At 48.0% G+C, this 21,457-nt stretch overlaps 1 protein-coding gene across 1 annotated transcript; it reads left to right on the top strand.

The window, feature by feature from the left end:
* The first annotated feature begins 13,343 nt into the window (after positions 1-13,343).
* On the top strand, positions 13,344-17,373 carry SRM (spermidine synthase). The gene is made up of 8 exons (XM_005901302.3): positions 13,344-13,617; positions 14,156-14,276; positions 14,696-14,788; positions 15,491-15,644; positions 16,394-16,477; positions 16,618-16,763; positions 16,854-16,976; positions 17,085-17,373. Exons 1-8 carry the CDS (start codon positions 13,451-13,453, stop codon positions 17,103-17,105), a joined length of 909 nt encoding a protein of 302 aa, XP_005901364.2. The 5' UTR covers positions 13,344-13,450; the 3' UTR covers positions 17,106-17,373.
* The last annotated feature ends 4,084 nt before the right edge of the window (positions 17,374-21,457 follow it).

The following is a 21,457-nucleotide window of genomic DNA, read 5'->3' as shown; positions in this document are numbered from 1 at the left end:
GTAGCCCCCTCGTAGGGTATGTTTACAAAACTCTTGCTGTTCAGTTGCTAATAGTACCCAATTTAGGGACTCCATGGACTACAGCATGCCAGGTTCCCCTGTCGTTCACCGTCTCCTGAGTTTGCTCAAATTCATGTCCACTGAGTCAGTGACGCCAGCCAAACATCTCATCCTTGGCAGTCCCTTCTCCTCCTGCCCTGTCTTTCCCAGCATCAGAATATTTTCCAGTGAGTCAGCTCTTCGCATCAGGTAGCCAAAGTATTGAAACTTCAACTTCAACATCAGTCCTTCTGATGAATATTCAGGGTTGATTTCCATAGGATTTTGTTAGATTGGATTAAATCTAATTGGGTAAATGGATTTAATTGGGAGTGGGCTAGAGATTTGGTTTAACCCTTCAAAGTTTTCTTGGAATTCTGCTTACATGACAGCTTGTGAGTTCCTTTGCTTTTAAGTAATCTGTATTTCCCATTGAAATCTTTTACTTTGGTTAAGTAAATATTGTTTGACAGGTTCTAAAAGGGCTTCCCTGGTGGCTCAGCAGTAAAGAATCTGCCTGCAATGCCCGAGACCCGGCTTCGGTCCCTGGGTTGAGAAGATCCCCTGGAGGAGGGCATGGCAACCGACTCCAATACTCTGGCCTAGAGAATCCCATGGGCAGAGGCACCTGGCCGACTGTAGCCCATAGGATCACACAGAGTTGGACACGACTGAAGCAACTAAGCAGCAGCAGAAGGCCAAGGCTTCAGAGAGAAATACTTAATAATTAGTATGTTAAATTTCATGGGATTTCTAAAAATCTGGTATGCCCCAGTAAAATGTTATCTCATTGTTTTCTAGTTGTTTTAAAATGTTGCATGTCATAATAACTCAGTTTATTTTGTCAATCCCATTGTGGCCAAATGTTTATGACTTTTTAAATTCCTTTTTAAAGTCTTTCTTGATTTATAGATGGCTATTGTTGTATTCATGTATATTCATGTATGGACATGAATTTGAGCAAACTCCAGGAGATAGTGGAGGACAGAGGAGCCTGGCATGTTGAAGGCCATGGGGTCGAAACAAGCTGGACATAACTCAGGGACTGAACAACAACAACACTGTTGTAGTCTGTTAAATCTCAGGTTATACTGGGGAACTAGGTAAGGAAGAAAGTCCTAAGGGAAAGCCTGATCGCTTCATACAAAGTTAAAAACAGGATTGGTTACTAAATGGACTGTAAATTATGGTGATAAATTTATGGGTTTTATCTGAAATGTCACTGATTTTAACTCATGTTTTCCAGATATAGGGAAGCCCTTCTCCTCAAGTTGGTTATGATTTACAACAGTTTGGTAAATTATACCTCTGTGAGTAAAACAGAGATATTTTTCTTTTCCCTCTGCCTGTTCTGTTCAAACATTGTAAACTCTTGGGTTCTGAGCAGCCTTATCAAACAAATGGGAAAGACTCTTCTGGCATGTGGGGGGATCTTGATAGTCTGAGGACTTCTATAGAAGACAGAAAGTCACCTAGGCAAAATCTGACGGCAGGCCTTTGACATGGCTTTTTTGGTCTTGAGGGGCCTTTTGAAACTTTCATCTGAGACTCCTACTGAGGAATTACACCAGAATCAACGTGGATGAATCCATGTGGTCAATGGACAAAACAGTTTAAAAATAAATTAGTCTCAGCTGTACCTGATGAAAATGGAGGTGATTCTAGAAAAAAGAGGTTTCACTGAATGTTAAATTCTAGTGTTGTTAAATAAGGTCTGTGTTTACCCACTTTCCTTGTTGTTGCATCATATTCTTACAAAATTTAATTGTCAGAAGAACACTAAGTTTGTTTCTGAAGCCTAACTATGTAATTAATCTTTGGATAAAGATCTGATGCTCCATAATCTACAACCAGGAGATTAACACCAGGCCATGGTCATTTAAATTTACAGGCTTCCTTATGCTGCTGCTGCTGCTACGGCTAAGTCTCTTCAGTTGTGTCCGACTCTGTGTGACCCCATAGATGGCAGCCCACCAGGCTCCTGCATCCCTGGAATTCTCCAGACAAGAACACTGGAGTGGGTTGCCATTTCCTTCTCCAATGCATGAAAGTGAAAAGTGAAGGTGAAGTCGCTCAGTCATGTCCGACTCTTAGCGACCCCATGGACTGCAGCCTACCAGGCTCCTCCATCCATGGGATTTTCCAGGCAAGAGTACTGGAGTGGGGTGCCATTGCCTTCTCGGTCCCTTATGCTGGGGACAATTAAATCATACTAAGGACTAATACTGCTAGCTATGTTATTTTTTATTTTACCTGTTTTACAAAAGTATTGTTTACCGCATTATCAGATATGTGACTGAGCCTCTGATAAAATAATGATATATAGTTCCATATGAGATCAATGACTGTAACAGTATAACTCTAGATATGGGAAGAATAAGAGGCAGTATTTTCCTAAAGAGGCTAGTGACACAAAGGGTCCAGAGTCTTTTGCCACTGTTAGAAGGAGGCCTGGTCCAATGATAGCAGCACACTGAGTGGCCTGTCTTCACCAGACCTGGGAATAAGCATTCCTAGCACCATGGGATGAAATGGTCATTAAATGCCCCCCAAACCATGGTCACATACATGACCCTGAAGGGACCCTGCCAAATGAAAATTGGCGCTTGCCATCTGCCTCTGCAAAGATGAAGTCCATGGCTACTTCAGTCATTGAACTTCAACACCCCTTGAATAAAGGAATTAAGAATGGAGATCAGAAATGAGGCACTCTGTGCCCTGAGAAAAACTGGCTGAACAGGACTTCAGGTAGTTAGATATTTTCAGAAGATTTTATGAGCCTGAATTCTTGCATTTTCCCATATCTAGAAAAGCAATGAAGTCATTAACAGTGAATCTGCTTTAACACTGGGGAGGGGAATGCATTTGAAAGTCAGAATGGAGTACTAGGTGACATAGTGGCTGTAATTTCAGATGTGATCGTTCCAGAATTGTTGCAAACTTGAATTTTCTGAGGTATATCACAATCCACAAGGATTTTAAAATTCCCCCACCCTCTTCAACAAGATTTTGGCTAAAGATTGAGAGGTTGAATAGAGACTTTTCCAGTCAGAAAAGAAAAGGCATTGGAAGTGACAAAAACCCTTCTTAAGGAAACTATAAAGAAAAACTCTTAACTATAAGGTTATAAAGAAAACTCTTGCCAAGCAATGCAAAAAACTCATCTAAAATGGGACAAGGTCTTGCCAATTTCTATATTCAACTGACTGGACAACTATTAACTGCTATGCATGAGTTTGTGTTCCACCGGTCGCCCCCCACCCCCACCCAGAAGCTTCCTTCCATCCCTTCAGAGCAAGAAACTGAATGCTACTGAAAATGTGAAAAAAGCAATAACCTGAGCTGCAGCTTGAAAATAAAAGAAGGGACCCTATAACATTCTTCTTACTACTTACTATTCACACCTCTCTAAAATTGGATGGGGTAAAACTGTGGGTACATCACACCAGAGTAAAAAGATTACCAGATGACCAGCCAAGTCAGCAAGCAGACTCCTGAGAAGCAGACATTGTATTGTTCCAACAAGCAGAGTGAAAATTCTGTGTTCTTACCCTTTCTTATACCTTCTACCTACAGATTCATTCTAACTGCTAGTTATGTGGCCAGCTTCCTATTTCCAGGTCTCCTGGATTCTGATGGGTTTTCCCCATGTAGGGAATGGCCTGGAAACAACTGGCTACAATAAGTCTCTGAAGTGCCAGTTCCAGACTGGTTTTCAGACTTATTCTCCTGAATTCCTAAGGAAACGAGATCTGTTCTGTCTACTAAAGTTCTAGCTGTTCTAACTTCTAAAGTTCACCTCTAACTGGGTCTGCTGCACCAAAATGGCAGAACAAGGGATTGAGATTTAATCATATGAGACCTGGATCCAGGACATGGAACTCAACTATTTCCAATTCAGTATCTATTCCCCCAAAGTTGGCAGGACTATGCCCCATCTCAGCTTAAAGTAGTTACAGTGGTCATCACTTCATTCCCTGAAAGATTTGGGGAAAGATAAAACCAAGTGGGGATTAAAACTGAGTTCCCCCAAAACCAAGTTCCTCTGATGTGTGTGTGTGTGTGTGTGTGTGTGTGTGTGTGTGTGTGTGTGTTGCTCAGTCATGTCCGGTTGTTTGTGACCCCATGAAGTATAGCTCACCAGGCTCCTCTATGCATAGGATTCTCCAGGGAAAAATACTGGAATGGGTTGCCATTCCCTTCTCCAGGGGATCTTCCTGACCTGGGGATTGAACCCAGGTCTCCTGCATTGAAGGCAGATTCTTTTCCTTCTGAGCCACCAGGAAATCCCATCCTCTGCTGAGTTCTACCCAAAAACAATTATTCCCTTTTCTCATCCAACATCTGTTCTCAAGGTTGAGGAGTATCAAAGAAAAGGAGAGTATTGATCCCATGCAGGGCCCTGTGGGGCTCCTGGGCACAAGGCCTCCATGTCCCCCATTCCTTTGATTATAGGAAACAGCCTTCATTCAGCCTCCAGGAACTTCTCTGAGTTTCAGTGGGCAGATTCAAGCAGTTGTTAATTAGGGAAGGGAAGGAATTCAAGATCATGGAGAAACAAGCAATAGTGTTTCTCTATCAACAGATATATACAACATTCAGTTCAGTTCAATCACTCAGTTGTGTCTAACTTTTTGTGACCGCATGACCCACAGCACACCAGGCCTCCCTGTCCATCACCAACTCCCAGAGTTTACCCAAACTCAAGTCCATCGAGTCAGTGATGCCATCCAACCATCTCATCCTCTGTTGTCCCCTTCTCCTCTTGCCCTCAATCTTTCCCAGCATCATGGTGTTTTCTAAGGAGTCAGCTCTTCACATCGGGTGGCTAAGTACTGCAGTTTAAGCTTCAACATCAGTCCTTGCAATGAATACTCAGGACTGATCTCCTTTAGGATGGACTGGTTGGATCTCCTTGCAGTCCAAGGGACTCTCAAGAGTCTTCTCCAACACCACAGTTCAAAAAGCATCAGTTCTTCGGTGCTCAGCTTTCTTTATAGTCCAAGTCTCACATCCATGCATGACTACTGGAAAAAACATAGCTTTGACTAGACGGACCTTTGTTGGCAAAGTAATGTCTCTGCTTTTTAATAAGCTGTCTAGGTTGGTCATAGCTTTTCTTCCAAGGAGCAAGTGTCTTGATTTCATGGCTGCAGTCACCATCTGCAGTGGTTTTGGAGCCCAAGGAAATAAGGTCTTCCACTGTTTCCCCATCTATTTGCCATGAAGTGACGGAACCACATTCCACGATCTTAGTTTTCTGAATGTTGAGCTTTAAGCCAATGTTTTCACTCTCCTTTTTTACTTTCATCAAGAGTCTCTTTAGTTCTTCTTCACTTTCTGCCATAGGGTGGTGTCATCTGCATATCTGAGGTTATTGATATTTCTCCCGGCAACCTTAATTCCAGCTTGTGCTTCATTCAGCACAGCGTTTCTCATGGTGTACTCTGCATATAAGTTAAATAAGCAGGGTGACAATATACACCCTTGGCGTACTCCTTTCCCAATTTGGAACCAGTCTGTTGTTCCATGTCCAGTTCTAACTGTTGCTTCCTGACCTGTACTCAGATTTCTCAAGAGGCAGGTCAGGTGGTCTGGTATTTCCAACTCTTCCAGAATTTTCCAGATTATTGTGATCCACACAGTCAAAGGCTTTGGCATAGTCAATAAAGCAGAAATAGATATTTTTCTGGAACTCTTTTGCTTTTTCTATGATCCAATGGATGTTGGCAATTTGATCTCTGGTTCCAGCTTGAACATCTGGAAGTTCATGGTTCACGTATTGCTGAAGCCTGGTTTGGAGAATTTTGAGCATTACTTTACTAGCGTGTGAGATGAGGGAAATTGTGCAGTAGTCTGAGAATTCTTTGGCATTGCCTTTCTTTGGGATTGGAATGAAAACTGACCTTTTCCAGTCCTGTGGCCACTTCTGAGTTTTCCAAATTTGCTGGCATATTGAGTGCAGCACTTTACTAGCATCATCTTTTAGGATATGAAATAGCTCAACTGGAATTCCATCACCTCCACTAGCTTTGTTCGTAATGATGCTTCCTAAGGCCACTTGACTTCACATTCCAGGATGTCTGGCTCTAGGTGAGTGATCACAGCATCGTGATTATCTGGGTCATAAAGATCTTTTTTGTACAGTTCTTTTGTGTATTCTTGTCACCTCTTCTTAATATCTTCTGCTTCTGTTAGGTCCATACCACTTCTGTCCTTTATCAAGCCCATTTTTGCATGAAATGTTCCCTTGGTATCTCTAATTTTTTTGAAGACATCTCTAGTCTTTCCCATTCTGTTGTTTTCCTCTATTTCTTTGCATTGATCGCTGAGGAAGGTTTTCTTATCTCTTCTTGCTATTCTTTGGAACTCTGCATTCAGATGCTTATATCTTTCCTTTTCTCCTTTGCTTTTCGCTTCTCTTCTTTTCACAGCTATTTGTAAGGACTCCCCAGACAGCCATTTTGCTTTTTTGCATTTCGTTTTCTTGGGGATGGTCTTGATCCCTGTCTCCTGTACAATGTCACGAACCTCATTCCATAGTTCATCAGGCACTCTATCTACCAGATCTAGGCCCTTAAACCTATTTGTCACTTCCACTGTATAATCATAAGGGATTTGATTTAGGTCATACTTGAATGGTCTAGTGGTTTTCCCTACTTTCTTCAATTTCAGCAAATTTGGAAAACTCAGCAGTGGCCACAGGACTGGAAAAGGTCAGTTTTCATTCCAATCCCAAAGAAAGGCAATGCCAAAGAATGCTCAAACTACCACACAGTTGCACTCATCTCACATGCTAGTAAAGTAATGCTCAAAATTCTCCAAGCCAGGTTTCAGCAATACGTGAACCGTGAACTTCCTGATGTTCAAGGTGGTTTTAGAAAAGGCAGAGGAACCAGAGATCAAATTGCCAACATCTGCTGGATCATCAAAAAAGCAAGAGAGTTCCAGAAAAACATCTATTGCTGCTTTCTTGACTATGCCAAAGCCTTTGACTGTGTGGATCACAATAAACTGTGGAAAATTCTGGAAGAGATGGGAATACCAGACCACCTGACCTGCCTCTTGAGAAATCTGTATGCAGGTCAGGAAGCAACAGTTAGAACTGGACATGGAACAACAGACTGGTTCCAAATAGGAAAAGGAGTACGTCAAGGCTGTATATTGTCACCCTGCTTATTTAACTTATATGCAGAGTACATCATGAGAAACACTGGGCTGGATGAAGCACAAGCTGGAATCAAGATTGCCGGGAGAAATATCAATAACCTCAGATATGCAGATGACACCACCCTTATGGCAGAAAGTGAAGAGGAACTAAAAAGCCTCTTGATGAAAGTGCAAGAGGAGAGTGAAAAAGTTGGCTTAAAGCTCAACATTCAGAAAACGAAGATCATGGCATCCGTCCCACCACTTAATGGGAAATAGATGGGGAAACAGTGGAAACAGTGTCAGACTTTATTTTTTGGGGGCTCCAAAATCACTGCAGATGGTGACTGCAGCCATGAAATTAAAAGACGCTTTCTCCTTGGAAGGAAAGTTATGACCAACCTAGATAACATATTCAAAAGCAGAGACATTACTTTGCCAACAAAGGTCCATCTAGTCAAGGCTATGGTTTTTCCTGTGGTCATGTATGGATGTGAGAGTTGGACTGTGAAGAAGGCTGAACGCCAAAGAATTGATGCTTTTGAACTGTGGTGTTGGAGAAGACTCTTGAGAGTCCCTTGGACTGCAAGGAGATCCAACCAGTCCATTCTGAAGGAGATCAGCCCTGGGATTTCTTTGGAAGGAATGATGCTGAAGCTGAAACTCCAGTACTTTGGCCACCTCATGCAAAGTGTTGACTCATTGGAAAAGACTCTGATGCTGGGAGGGATTAGGGGCAGGAGGAGAAGGGGACGACAGAGGATGAGATGGCTGGATGGCATCACTGACTCGATGGACGTGAGTCTGAGTGAACTCCGGGAGTTGGTGATGGACAGGGAGGCCTGGCGTGCTGCGATTCATGGGGTCGCAGAGTCAGACACGACTGAGCGACTGAACTGAACTCTGTGTATTCTTGCCACCTCTTCTTAATATCTTCTGCTTCTCTTAGGTCCATACCATTTCTGTCCTTTATTGAGCCCATCTTTGTGTGAAATCTTCCCTTGGTATCTCTAATTTTCTTGAAGAGAGCTCTAGTCTTTCCCATTCTATTGTTTTCCTCTATTTCTTTGCATTGATCACTGAGCAAGGCTTTCTTATCTCTCCTTGCTGTTCTTTGGAACTCTGCATTCAAATGGGTATATCTTTCCTTCTCTTTGCTTTTTGCTTCTATTCTTTTCACAGCTATTTGTAAGGCCTCCTCAGACAGCCATTTTGCTTTTTTGCATTTCGTTTTCTTGGGGATGGTCTTGATCCCTGTCTCCTGTACAATGTCACGAACCTCATTCCATAGTTCATCAGGCACTCTATCTACCAGATCTAGTCCCTTAAATCTATTTGTCACTTCCACTGTATAATCATAAGGGATTTGACTTAGGTCATTCTTGAATGGTCTAGTGGTTTTCCCACTTTTATTCAATTTAAGTCTGAATTTGGCAATAAGGAGTTCATGATCTGAGCTATAGTGAGCTCCCGGTCTTGTTTTTGCTGACTGTATAGAGCTTCTCCATCTTTGGCTACAAAGAATATAATCAATCTTATTTCAGGGTTGGCCATCTGGTGATATCCATGTGTAGAGTCTTCTCTGGTGTTATTGGAAGTGGGTGTTTGCTATGACCTGTGTGTTCTCTTGGCAAGACTCTATTAGCCTTTGCCCTGCTTCATTCCGTACTCCAAGACCAAATTTGCCTGTTACTCCAGGTGTTTCCTGACTTCCTACTTTTGCATTCCAGTCCCCTGTAATGAAAAGGACATCTTTTGGGGGTGTTAATTCTAAAATATCTTGTAGGTCTTCATAGAACTGTTCAACTTCAGCTTCTTTAGCATTACTGGTCGAGGCATAGAGTTGGATTACTGTGATATTGAATGGTTTGCCTTGGAAACGAACAGAGATTATTCTGTCGTTTTTGAGATTGCATCCAAGTACTGCATTTCAGACTCCTTTGTTGACTGTGATGGCTACTCCATTTCTTCTAAGGGATTCCTGCCCACAGTAGTAGATATAATGGTCACCTGAGTTAAATTCACCCATTCCAGTCCATTTTAGTTCACTGATTCCTAGAATGTTACCGTTCACTCTTGTCATCTCCTATTTGACCACTTCCAATTTGCCTTGATTCATGGACCTAACATTCCAGGTTCCTATGCAATATTGCTCTTTACAGCATCAGACCTTGCTTCTATCACCAGTCCCATCCACAACTGGGTGTTGTTTCTGCTTTGGCTCCATCCCTTCATTCTTTCTGGAGTTATTTCTCCACTGATCTCCAGTAGCTTATCTCCAGTAGACAACATTATCTTTGAACTATTTTGCAGATATGGAAACCCCCTCCAGGAGGGAGAAGTTAGTGATTAGCAATGGTATGCTGCCCACAGGGATAGGGAAACAGGATTGAACAATTCTATGAAGACCTAAAAGACCTTCTAGAACTAACACCAAAAAAAGATGTCCTTTTCATTACAGGGGACTAGAATGTAAAAGTATGAAGTCAAGAGATACCTGGAGTAAAGGCAAGTTTGGCCATGGAGCACATAATGAAGCAGGGCAAAGGCTAATAGAATTTTGCCAAGAGAACGCACTGGTCATAGCAAACACCCTCATCCAACAACACAAGAGAAGACTCTACACATGGACATCACCAGATGGCCAACACTGAAATCAGATTGATTGCAAGTCATCTTTGCAGCCAAAGATGGAGAAGCTTTATACAGTCAGCAAAAACAAGACCGGGAGCTCACTGTAGCTCAGATCATGAACTCTTTATTGCCAAATTCAGATTTAAATTGAAGATAGTGTGAAAACCACTAGACCATTCAGGTATGACCTAAATCAAATCTCTTATGATTATACAGTGAAAGTGACAAATTGTTTCAAGGCATTAGATCTGATAGACAGGTTGCCTGAAGAAATATGGACAGAGGTTTGTGACATTGTACAGAAGGCAGTGATCAAAACCATCCCCAAGAAAAAGAAAGGCAAAAAGGCAAAATGGTTGTCTGAGGAGGCCTTACAAATAGCTGAGAAAAGAAGAGAAGTGAAAGGCAAAGGAGAAAAGGAAAGATATACCCATCTAAATGCAGAGTTCGAAAGAATAGCAAGGAGAAATAAGAAAGGCTTCCTTAATGATCAGTGCAAAGAAATAGAGGAAAACAACAGAATGGGAAAGACTAGAGATGTCTTCAAAAAAATTAGAGATACCAAGGGAATATTTCATGCAAAGATGGGCACAATTAGGGACAGAAACAATATGGACCTAAGAGAAGCAGAAGATATTAAGAAGAGGTGGCAAGAATACACAGAAGATCTATACAAAAAAGTGACCCAGATAACCCTGATAGTGTGATCACCCACCTAGAGCCAGACATCCTGGAATGTAAAGTCAAGTGGGCCTTAGGAAGCATCACTAGGAACAAAGCTAGTGGAGGTGATGAAATTCTAGTTAAGCTATTTCAAGTCATAAAAGATGATGCTGGTAAAGTGCTGCACTCAACATGCCAGCAAATTTGGAAAACTCAGAAGTGGCCACAGGACCGGAAAAGGTTAGTTTTCATTCCAATCCCAAAGAAAGGCAATGCCAAAGAATGTTCAAACTACCACACAATTGCACTCATCTCACACACTAGCAAAATAATGCTGAAAATTCTCCAAGCCAAGCTTCAACAGTACGTGAACTGAGAACTTCCAGATGTTCAAGCTGGATTTAGAAAAGCCAGAAGAAACAGAGATCAAGTTGCCAACATCCATTGGATCATAAAAAAGGCAAGAGAAAACATCTGCTTCCAGAAAAACATCAGCTTCTGCTTTATTGACTATGCCAAAGGCTTTGACTGTGTGGATCACCACAAACTGTGGAATATTCTTCAAGAGATGGGAATACCAGACCACCTTCCCTGCTTCCTGAGAAATCTGTATGCAGGTCAAGAAGCAACAGTTGGAACTGGACATGGAACATCAGACTGGTTCCAAATTGGGAAAGGAGTATATCAAGGCTGTATATTTTCACCCTGCTTATCTAACTTCTATGCAGAGTACCTCATACGAAATGCCAGGCTGGATGAAGCACAAGCTGAAATCAAGATTGCTGGGAGATATATCAGTAACCCCAGATATGCAGAGGACACCACCCTTATGGCAGAAAGCAAAAAAGAGCCTCTTGATCAAAGGGAAAGAGGAGAGTGAAAAAGCTGGAGAAAAAACTCAACATTCAGAAAACTAAGATCATGGCATCCAATCCCATCACTTAATGGCAAATAGATGGAGAAACAATGGAAACAGTGACAGACTTTATTTTCTTGGTCTCCAAAATCACTGTGGATGGTGACTGCAGCCATGAAATGAAGATACTTGCTCCTTGGAAGAAAAGCTGTGACCAACTTAGACAGCATATTAAAAAGCAGGGACGTTACTTTGCCAACAAAGTTCCATCTAGTCAAGGCTATGGTTTTTCCAGTAGTCACAGATGTGAGAGTTGGACCATAAAGAAAGCTGATTGCTGAAGAATTGATGCTTTTGAACTGTGGTGTTGGAGAAGACTCTTGAGAGTCCCTTGGACTGCAAGGAGATCCAACCAGTCAATCCTAAAGGAAATAGTCCTGAATACTCATTGGAAGGACTGATGCTGAAGCTCCAATACTTTGGCCACCTGATGCAAAGAGCTGACTCCTTAGAAAAGACCCTGATGCTGGGAAAGATTGAAGGCAGGAGGAGAAGGGGATGACAGAGGATGAGATGGTTGGATGGAATCACTGACTTGATGGACATGAGTTTGAGCAAGCTCTGGGAGCTGGTGATGGACAGGGAAGCCTGGCCTGCTGCAGTCATGGGGTCGCAAAGAGTTGGACACGACTGAGTGACTAAACTGAACTGATGCTGCCCACAAGCACATAGACCCCATACCAGTTTGACTTGAAGGTTGAGGATGTGGACTCCTACTTACTTTACCACCAACCCATTAGAAGAATGTCCACGAGCTGATCATGCCCTCTTTAAGCAATGACTAGAAAACTTGTCACTGTCTTCCCCAAGTTGGGGACACATGGTTTTGAGGGCATGAGCCCTCTGTATCCCCCTTTACCTGGTGAAGCAAGAAAGCTACCCTTTCCAGTAGAAAAGGTATAGTATTTGGGTGAAGAATCACCCAAAACTGTCTCTGAGATTTGATTCTGCAACAGTGTACAGAGAAGCTGAGCTTTCAGCATTACAAAAAGTCCCTCAAAAAAAAAAACACCCTTGTCATAATGTCACCCGTGGCTTATGCCAGTTTCACCTCCCTGCCCTGGCATGCGAAGAACTAAGCATGTAGAGCAATTAGCATTTAATATTTGGTAATTAGCATGCTTAATGTGATTCAGAAAAGTTCCTTGACATTTTCACAAAATCAGAAAGCACATTCCCGCCCACCTTTCAAGGAGCGAGGCCCAGTTCGTCAAAAAAAAAACAACAAAAACCCTGTGTGCCAGTCTTTTTTGGTGCTGAATATGCATGTGTTGGCCTCTTCCGGGACACTGCTGGTAAATTTAGAAACTCGTTTAGAAAAGAACTCTTTCTCATTCAGCAGCCATACGCCCAAGGATCAGAGAATCTAAGGGGAAATGCCTAAATCGAGCTTAAGTCCTGGGGCTGTGATGCTATTCTCAAGTAAATATAACCCTCGTTGTGCCCCCGACCAAGCACACTGCTGTGCTGAAGTCCAACACGGACTCAAATTTGCGGACGCGGTAAAGATGATACATTCATTCTACTCTAGCTCCAGCGAAACAACCTAACTCTTCTTTCGACAGTGTAGCCACCCGGTCCAGTGTTTCCAGCCCAAGGGTTCAAGCCGGCAGCCCTGACGTCTCGGCGCTCCGACACGCCGCGCCGGGCCCGAGATGTCAGCTCAGGTTTCCCTTGCTGAGTCGGGTACCCCTCACTCCCTCTCGGGCCAGTCTGTGCCTCCCCGAGCCCGGCCCCACGTGGCCCAGGGAAGCTGCCTCACTAGCCTGCTGCCGCAGACGGACGGCCCGCCGCAGCCACTGGACGCCGCGCTGCAGGTCGGAGACCAATGAGTGCGCTCGGACGCCGGAGGGGGCGGGGCCGCCAGGCTGCCGAGCACAGGCGCCGCCACTGGGGGGCTTGGGGCCCGCCCCTGGCAACAGGCCCCGCCCCGCCGGCCGGGTTAGGTTGCCGCGCGGGCGGCGGGCGGAGTTGGTCCCGTTGTGCTGTGGCTCCGCGCGGCCTGCAGTCCCGGGCCCGCGCCCCGCACCGCCAGCCCGCCCGCCCGCCATGGAGCCTGGCCCCGACGGCCCTGCCGCCCCCGGCCCCGCTGCCATCCGCGAGGGCTGGTTCCGCGAGACGTGCAGCCTGTGGCCCGGCCAGGCCCTGTCTCTGCAGGTGGAGCAGCTGCTACACCATCAACGCTCGCGGTACCAGGATATCCTCGTCTTCCGCAGGTACCCGCGCCCGCCCGGCCCAGCGCCCCGGCCGCCCGGCCCCGCGCAGCCCGCCGGCACTCCAGCCCTGGGCTCGGCCCAGCCCGACCCTCTTCCTGTCGGACCCCTGTCCTGCGCGCTTTACCTCCGGACGCCCCCCCGGCCGTCTCTGCCCGCTCCTTCCCCTGCAAAACTGTCAGAAGTTCTCGTGAACTAGGCCCGTCTCTTCCCTCCGTCCCCTCCCCAACCCGCATCCTTCTCGCTGGGCTGGGGACCGGCTTTTCGGGCGGTCCACCTCGGCGGGGAGGGAGCCGGAATCTGCGCCGACCCGCTGCGCCGAGCTCCACGTGTCAGTCCCGGACACGTCAGAGCCGGGACCCCGCGTCCAGCCTCCACCCAGCGGGCCCGCCCGCCGATCCTCGCCACGTGTCACCCCCCGGACTCACCCCTGGAGCCCCCTCGGCAGGTTGGGAGAGATTCTTCTCACCCTGGGCGAGTGGGGGGCACGTTGCCCCCTTCCCGAGGAGCCCAGGTCGCTGACTGTCACTCCCGCCCTCAGTAAGAGCTACGGGAATGTGCTGGTGTTGGACGGCGTTATCCAGTGCACGGAGAGGGACGAGTTCTCCTACCAGGAGATGATCGCCAACCTGCCCCTCTGCAGCCACCCCAACCCACGCAAGGTACCCCATCCCAGCTAGATCCAGCCCTGGGCCGAGGGATAGCCCCCACAGAACAGTGCTGGGGGCCCCAGGAGTGCCCAGTGCTCAGCCCTGCCCAAAGGGTTGTCAGAGAAGTGATAGCGAGGAAGAGGGGCCTAGAGGGGAGGAGCTGCCCATTTCACAAGGGGTGGGGGCTAACACCGGGGCTGAGACCTGAAGCTTGAGATGGAGCAGCCTTGGCAGGAGTTCCCAGGCAAAGGGGACAAAGTGGAAGATGAAGTGATTAGGTCTGTGACACAGGGAAGCTGAGAAATTGTTCCAGGGAGCTGTGTCTGCTCAGTGCGGTTTAGGGGGCAGAGAGGCCGGCCACTAACTCCCGCTGGAGCCTATTTGGTGGGGCTCCTGCCCGGCTCCTGGCTGACTCTTCCTCCCCTTGGCAGGTGCTGATCATTGGGGGCGGGGACGGAGGCGTCCTGCGGGAGGTGGTCAAGCATTCCTCTGTGGAGGCCGTGGTCCAGTGTGAGATTGATGAGGTGAGCGCACAGCTGGGTGGGTCTGGGTTCAAGTCCCAGTTTGCCCTGAATTGGCTGTTTACCACCGGGCAAGTTGCTTAACCTTTCCAGGCCTGTTTCTTGGTCTCAAGAGCACGTTGGAGGCTTCAGTAGGAAAAGCAGACAGGAAAGCACTTAGTGCACAGAAGGTGTGCGGCTGATGTTATTTCTTAGTAACACTGAGAGCTGATGCTTCGCAGAAGTCCCGAGGACTCCTTTTGTCCTTTACAGCAGCTGGGGGCTTTCATGAGCATTTAGGTGCCAGGTTCACTGGTACATCAGCAGGTCTAGTCCTGCCTCCTTGGAGTTGACATTCAACTTAGGAGTCAAAGGGTTATCTGATAAAGGTGTGCGTAGTGAGGCATACAGGCCAGGTGGAATTCCAGCCCTCTGAAATAAATTCCTTACTCTGAAATAGTAAGGAAACCACTCTCCTGGGGCACTTGGGTTTGGGGAGGGGGAGCAGGGGTGGCGGAAGTGTGGTCCAAGCTGCTGGTGGGAGTCAGCCCTCTGAGAAGGGGAGGTACCAAGCTGCTCCCTGCTGTACAGATGTGCAAACTGAGGTTCCACAAATGAATGGCTTGTCTAAGGTGAATCAGGCTCTGAGAAGGGGTCCCACTCAACTCTGGCTCCAGGGTCCACAACCCCTGTGGCCCAACCTGTTACCTCCTGTCCCCTCCCCAGGATGTCATTCAAGTCTCCAAGAAGTTCCTGCCCAGCATGGCCGTTGGCTACTCCAGCTCAAAGCTGACCCTACACGTGGGTGATGGTTTTGAGTTCATGAAACAGAACCAGGACGCCTTTGACGTCATCATCACTGACTCCTCAGATCCCATGGGTAAGCGGGTTTGGCCTGGGGCCTCTGGCAGCCACCAGAGGGGAGGCCAGCATCTCCATCTGTGTCCCAAGCCCGAGTTGCAGAATAGAGGATGGAGGGGCCCTCCAGAACTAGTGCGGCTCTTTTCCCTTCTGAGGTGTCACCTACCCCCTCAAACATGGCTCAGCAGAGTAGGGCCACTAGGCTACTGCCCAGAGTTGGTTTAGAGCCTGGAGGAGAGTGGGGCCTTGGTCCACTGAGGCCCCAGTTTCCTTCTCAGCCTCCTCTCTGCCCCCAACAGGCCAGCATCAGGATATGTGCAAGGATCTCATCTTTTTTCTTTTCTTTTTTAACACTTATTTTTATTTGGCTGCACTGGGTCTTAGTTGTAGCACGTGGGATCTAGTCCCCCCACTGGGGATCAAACCTGAGCCCCCTGCATTAGGAATGCAGTCTTGTGATACAATCTTAAACCAAGGCCCAGGCTGGAGACTGCCCTGATGCAGTGCCAACAAGAATCCCCCAGGAATGGGGTTAAAACGTGTAGCCCCTTCGCACTGGGGCACTAGATCCCTGCACCCTTCCAAAGCACCCTCTACTTGGTTGGTTTCTGAGTTCCACAGGCCTGGCTTTCAACTTCCAGCTCTGCCCCCTGGTGGCTGTGTGGATGTGTATCTTGGGGTGAGAGTGGCCCTCATGCCCCCAAAGGCAGGCTCAGGCGGTGTCCCTTGGCGCTTATCCCCCCCCACCCTCGCCCCCCGCCTCTGCAGGTCCTGCTGAGAGCCTCTTCAAGGAGTCCTACTACCAGCTCATGAAGACTGCCCTCAAGGAGGACGGCATTCTCTGCTGCCAGGGTGAGGGGGCTAGGGTGGACTGGGTGCTGCTGGGTGAGCCGGGCTCCCGCCGGGAGGGGTCCGGCTGGGGCTGGACCAGGCACTGCGCCCAGCCAGTGCTGATATCATCTGACCACCCGCCCCCGACCCCCCCACCATAGGTGAGTGCCAGTGGCTGCACCTGGACCTCATCAAGGAGATGCGGCACTTCTGCAAGTCTCTCTTCCCAGTGGTGGACTACGCCTACTGCACCATCCCCACCTACCCCAGCGGCCAGATCGGCTTCATGCTGTGCAGCAAGAACCCAGTGAGCCGAAGTGGACTGGCCCCCGGGTGGGGGCGGGAGCCTGGCAGGTGGGCCAGGAGAGCATGTTCTGAGACACACCCCTGTCCCCAGAGCACCAACTTCCGGGAGCCCTTGCAGCCGCTGATGCAGAAGCAGGTGGAAGAGATGCAGCTGAAATACTACAACTCCGATGTGCACCGGGCAGCCTTCGTCCTGCCTGAGTTTGCCCGAAAGGTGAGCCCCACCCCCCGCGGGGCAGGGCGTACCCAGGGCTCCCTGAAGGGCCATCTTGCCCACCCCCCCAGCCCAGCCCCCTCCTGACTAGGCCTTGTGTCCTTCCAGGCCCTGAATGATGTGAGCTGAGCCCGGGTACTGCTGCTGACACCGCCCACGACCTCGGACAGGGAGCCTCTGGGGCACCTGGGTCTCGCCAGCCCCGGACAAGACCCCTGCTGGCTTGCCCACCAACTGACTGTTACAAGCCCCAGAACGCTGTCCGGCTGGCCCTAGCGGGTGGACTGTCTGTCTTCCTCTGGGTGGCATTCAGCCACCAAACCTATACCAGCTGTGTACAGCATCTCCCCCACCTCTGTTGCCCCTCACTCACCAAACACATGTATTTATAACAAAATTCTGGATTGTGTGTCCCTGGACTTCAGATGGGCCCAGGCAGGGGCCACCTCAGCCATCAGTGGGTTCTCCTGTGTGCCAGACCCTGAGCTGGCCCCCCTGTCTGGCCTCCAAGTATCTGCTGTGGGAGCAGGCAGGCTGCTCCCTGTGTGACCTTGGGCCAGCCCCTTGAGCTCTGTAGGACCCAGAGATGCAACAGTTATCACACTGGCCCAAGTCTGTCCTGAGAAGCAGCCCTTAATCATTCCATCCCCAAGCCCCACACAAGGTTGGTGGTATTAGACCCATGGGGTCTGGGCTCAGGAGTTGTCAAAATCAAGGGATTTGCCTTCCCTTGGGGCTGCACAGCAGGGCTCTCAGAAGAATCTGGGCCAGGTCGCATTGTGGGGAAGGTGGTGGCAGTGACCCCAGAGGCAGCTGTCTGGAGCTTGGTTGGGATCCAGTTCCTTGGGCGTGCACATTAGGTACCTTGACTTGGCTCAGATTTTAGACCTGGGTTCAAATCCTGCCTCCCCTCCTCATGAGTGTCCCCTCTGGTAAGTTCCTAGAAACTTCCCCCAAGTGTTGAGAGGCTGAGAAAGCAGGTGCGGGCAGCTGCCCACGAGGACTCTGGGCGCAGGACTGTCCCCTCTCCAAGGTGCTGAACCTGCAGATGCCTCAGCCCTCCTGGCTGCCAGGACTGGGGCTCTGGTGGTGGGACCAGAGTCACCACAACAGGGTACAGATTGGGGAAGGGGGCATTTAGCCCACTCCTGACTCAGGATTGGCAAGGAAGGTCCTCACTCCTTGCAAGAGCTGGCCTCACCAATCCCGGCCCCACATCTGCCCTCGGCAGTGGTGTGGCTAGGGAACACGTTAACCTGGGAGACTGAGGGGGCAGGGAGCAGGACAAGAGAGTCACTCCAACCTGGTGGTAGTTGGAGGGTCCCCCCAACCCCACCCCTACCCTGGGCACCCACTTTGGAGTCCCCACTCAGCAGGGGCTAAGACTGCAGTCATAATGGGATTGGGAACAGGGGTCCGGCTCTGCCACCTACTCCTTTGGTGGCCTCAGGCCAGTCACCACCCTCTCTGGGCTTCTCCATCATCCTGAAGCTCTTGGACTCTGGGCACTTTTTGATGTTCATCCCTGGTCAGCAAGTCTGACCCCAAGCTGAGTTCCCCATTCCACCCCAGTCTTCCTCCCTGGGAGGCCCGGTGAAGTCAGGACTTATCTGGGCTACAAGGTGAGTACCAGGCAAAGGAAGACTAGTGATGGCCAGTTGAGGAGCACTGTCCTGTCACCTGCTTTAATTCCTTTAACCTTAATTAAGGAAGGAAGGTAGATACTATTAACTCCACATAGCATCAGGTGACCTCCCAAGGCCACACCAGACTGTAGGCCTCTAGGAGCTGCTCCACTCCATCTGCAGGGCAGCTCAGCCTGAGGACCCTGGTGCTCCCAGCAGGGTGTCTGCCCGGACCTCCACTGTTCGTGCCCTACCTCCCCATCTTAGGCCCGACAGTGACCAAGCTCCAGGAGGGCCCATCTTGAGTATGATCAGAGGAATGAAGGAAGGCAGTGAAAATGGGTTCCATCTCTGGGGATACTGGACCTGGGTCACACTAACTGTGACACAAGTGTTAGTTGCTCAGTCATGTGCAGCTCTTTGCAACCCCATGGACTGTAGCCTTCCAGGCTCATCTGTGCATGGAATTCTCTAGGAGAAAATACTGGAGTGGGTTCCCATGCTCTCCTCCAGAGTATCTTCCCAATGCAGGGATCAAACCCCAGTCTCCCACATTGCAGGCAGGTTCTTTACTGTCTGAGCCACCAGGGAAGCTTGTGACTTAGATATAACTCCTGACTCAGTTATCCTGTCTGTAAAATGGGAGCAATGGTCCTAAACGGTTACAAGGTTTCATCAAGGAGCACATGTCTGATGGTTCTCACTGAGCTGGGGGAAATCAGAATTCTTTCTCAGGGCAGCGGAAGAAGAAAGGGCCCAGGTTGCAGAAATAGCAGCAAGAATGCCTGACCTGGGACTGCCCTGGTCATCCAGTGCTTAAGAATCCACCTGCCAGACAGGGGACTTGGATTTGATCCCTGCTCTGGGAAGATTCAACACACACACACACACACACACACAAAAGCCTGACCTGGAAGTAGAGGGTATCTGCTGTGTAAATCCCTCCACTCCTCCAATGTGAGTAAAGTCTATACATCTCAAAAGGATGGATCTTCAGGAAAAGCACTGACCCCACAGCTGGGTGGATGTGATGTGGACACAGACTCATCTGCGGAAGCAGGTGTTTAGTGGAGATGTGAGTCGAGTCTTCTCAAGTCCCCAGAAATCCAGAAGAGGGCCGTGAACAAGTCTAGTCTCTGACTTGGAGAATAGAATAAGAATCCTATCTAGAATCCTGAAGTTCAGGTATTAAAATCAGCCCTGCCCCCACTTTAAGGACTCCAATAGATCCCACCTGAGCTGTTAGGAGAAAAATAGCCCCTCTGTATGCCCACTCTTCTCAGAGGCTGCTGCATTCACCTTTTCCACTGATTATTTCGGTATTTACCATCTTGACTCTAAACAGTATGCTTGTTGTCAGTTTTAGTCACAATCTGTCGATTTCCCATTTGGGAAGATGAAGATGTAGTAGCTCTCTGCTTCCCTGCCCTTACCACACTCTCAACAATTAAATGACAGTCTCAGTTGGCTCCACATTCAGTGCTTGCACCGTTACAAACACGCAAATAATATTTGCAGCTGAGACTCAGAGGAAAAAAAAGAAAACGATACCTTCTTATCTCTGGCATAGCTTCTTGCTTTCCCTGGAGACTTTTTCCATTTGCTTAATTTTCACATTCATTTAGGAAAAATTATTACTGAAAAAAAGCTTTTTAAAGGATCCTTGGGCTCTACAGGTGTTTTATCTTTCCATCTTTCTGAAAAGTCTGTTCTGTGTCTCCTGACTACCCAGATGGAATTCCACTCTTGATTCTCTGAGCTCGTATCCTTCTGTTTCTTGGTTTACCCCCTTGGTTTGGTGGAGCACATCCTTGAGATGCTTTCTGAGAAAGGGGACAAGAGATGAAAGTGTTAAAAAATCTGACAGGCATGAAACTCTTTATGCCATCTTCATGCTTAACTGATGGGTACAGAATTTAGGTGAGTATAGAAATATGTTAGCAATGATCTTCCTTCAACATTTTGAGATTTGCTGTTTTCCATTCTTATCATTGCAGCATTTAAAATTAGCCCGAAATGTAGCACATGGAAACAATCAATAGGTTGAAAGAGTAACAGTAAGCATGTCTCTTGTGGGCCAGGAATTTAGGAGTGACTTAGCTGGTTGGTTCAGTTTAGGGTCATTCATGAGGCTGTAGTAAAACTGTCGCTATTGCTGGAGGGTCAGCTGCCAAGATGATTCAGTCACGGGACTAGCAAATTACAGAGGTGGTTATCAGGAGAACCCATTTCCTCTTGAAGTGGACTTCTCCATAGAGACTTCTCACTCATGATGGCTGACTTCCCCCTGAACAAGTGGTCCAGAAGAGAGCCAGGTAGACTCTGCGAGGCCTCAAATGCCTCGCCACACATCACATCCCATCCTTTCAGCCGAGTCCTATGTTGCTGTTGAGTTGCTAAGTTGTGTCCAGCTCTTAGTGACCCCTGGACTGCAGCACACCAGGCTGCTCTGTCCTCCACTGTCTCCTGAAGTTTGCTCCAGTTCACGTGCACACATGAGTCAGTGATGCTCTCCAACCGTCCCCTTCATCCTCTGTCACCCCTTCTGCCTTCAGTCTTTCCAGCATCTGGTCTTTCCCACTGAGTCAGCTCTTCACGTCAGGTGGCCAAAGTATCGGAGCTTCAGCATGGGTCCTTCCAATGAATACTCGAGGTTGCTATCCTGTAGGATTGACTGGTTTGATCAGTGTGGAAGAGTTCTACACCTGAGGATGTGAATATTCCAATATGGCACTCACTGGAGTCTGGCTTCTAGTTTCCAGTGTTGCTTTGAGAGCTCCGGGATCATTTATATCTGATCTCTTGTATGTGATTTTTCCCTCTGCTTCCCTCTCTGTACCTCACAATTTGTAGAAC

This window comes from Bos mutus, chromosome 16 (assembly GCF_027580195.1).
Source record: "Bos mutus isolate GX-2022 chromosome 16, NWIPB_WYAK_1.1, whole genome shotgun sequence".
Lineage (NCBI taxonomy): Eukaryota > Metazoa > Chordata > Mammalia > Artiodactyla > Bovidae > Bos > Bos mutus.
The sequence above is the reverse complement of the archived record's forward strand: the minus strand, read 5'-3'. Positions and strand labels throughout refer to the sequence as shown.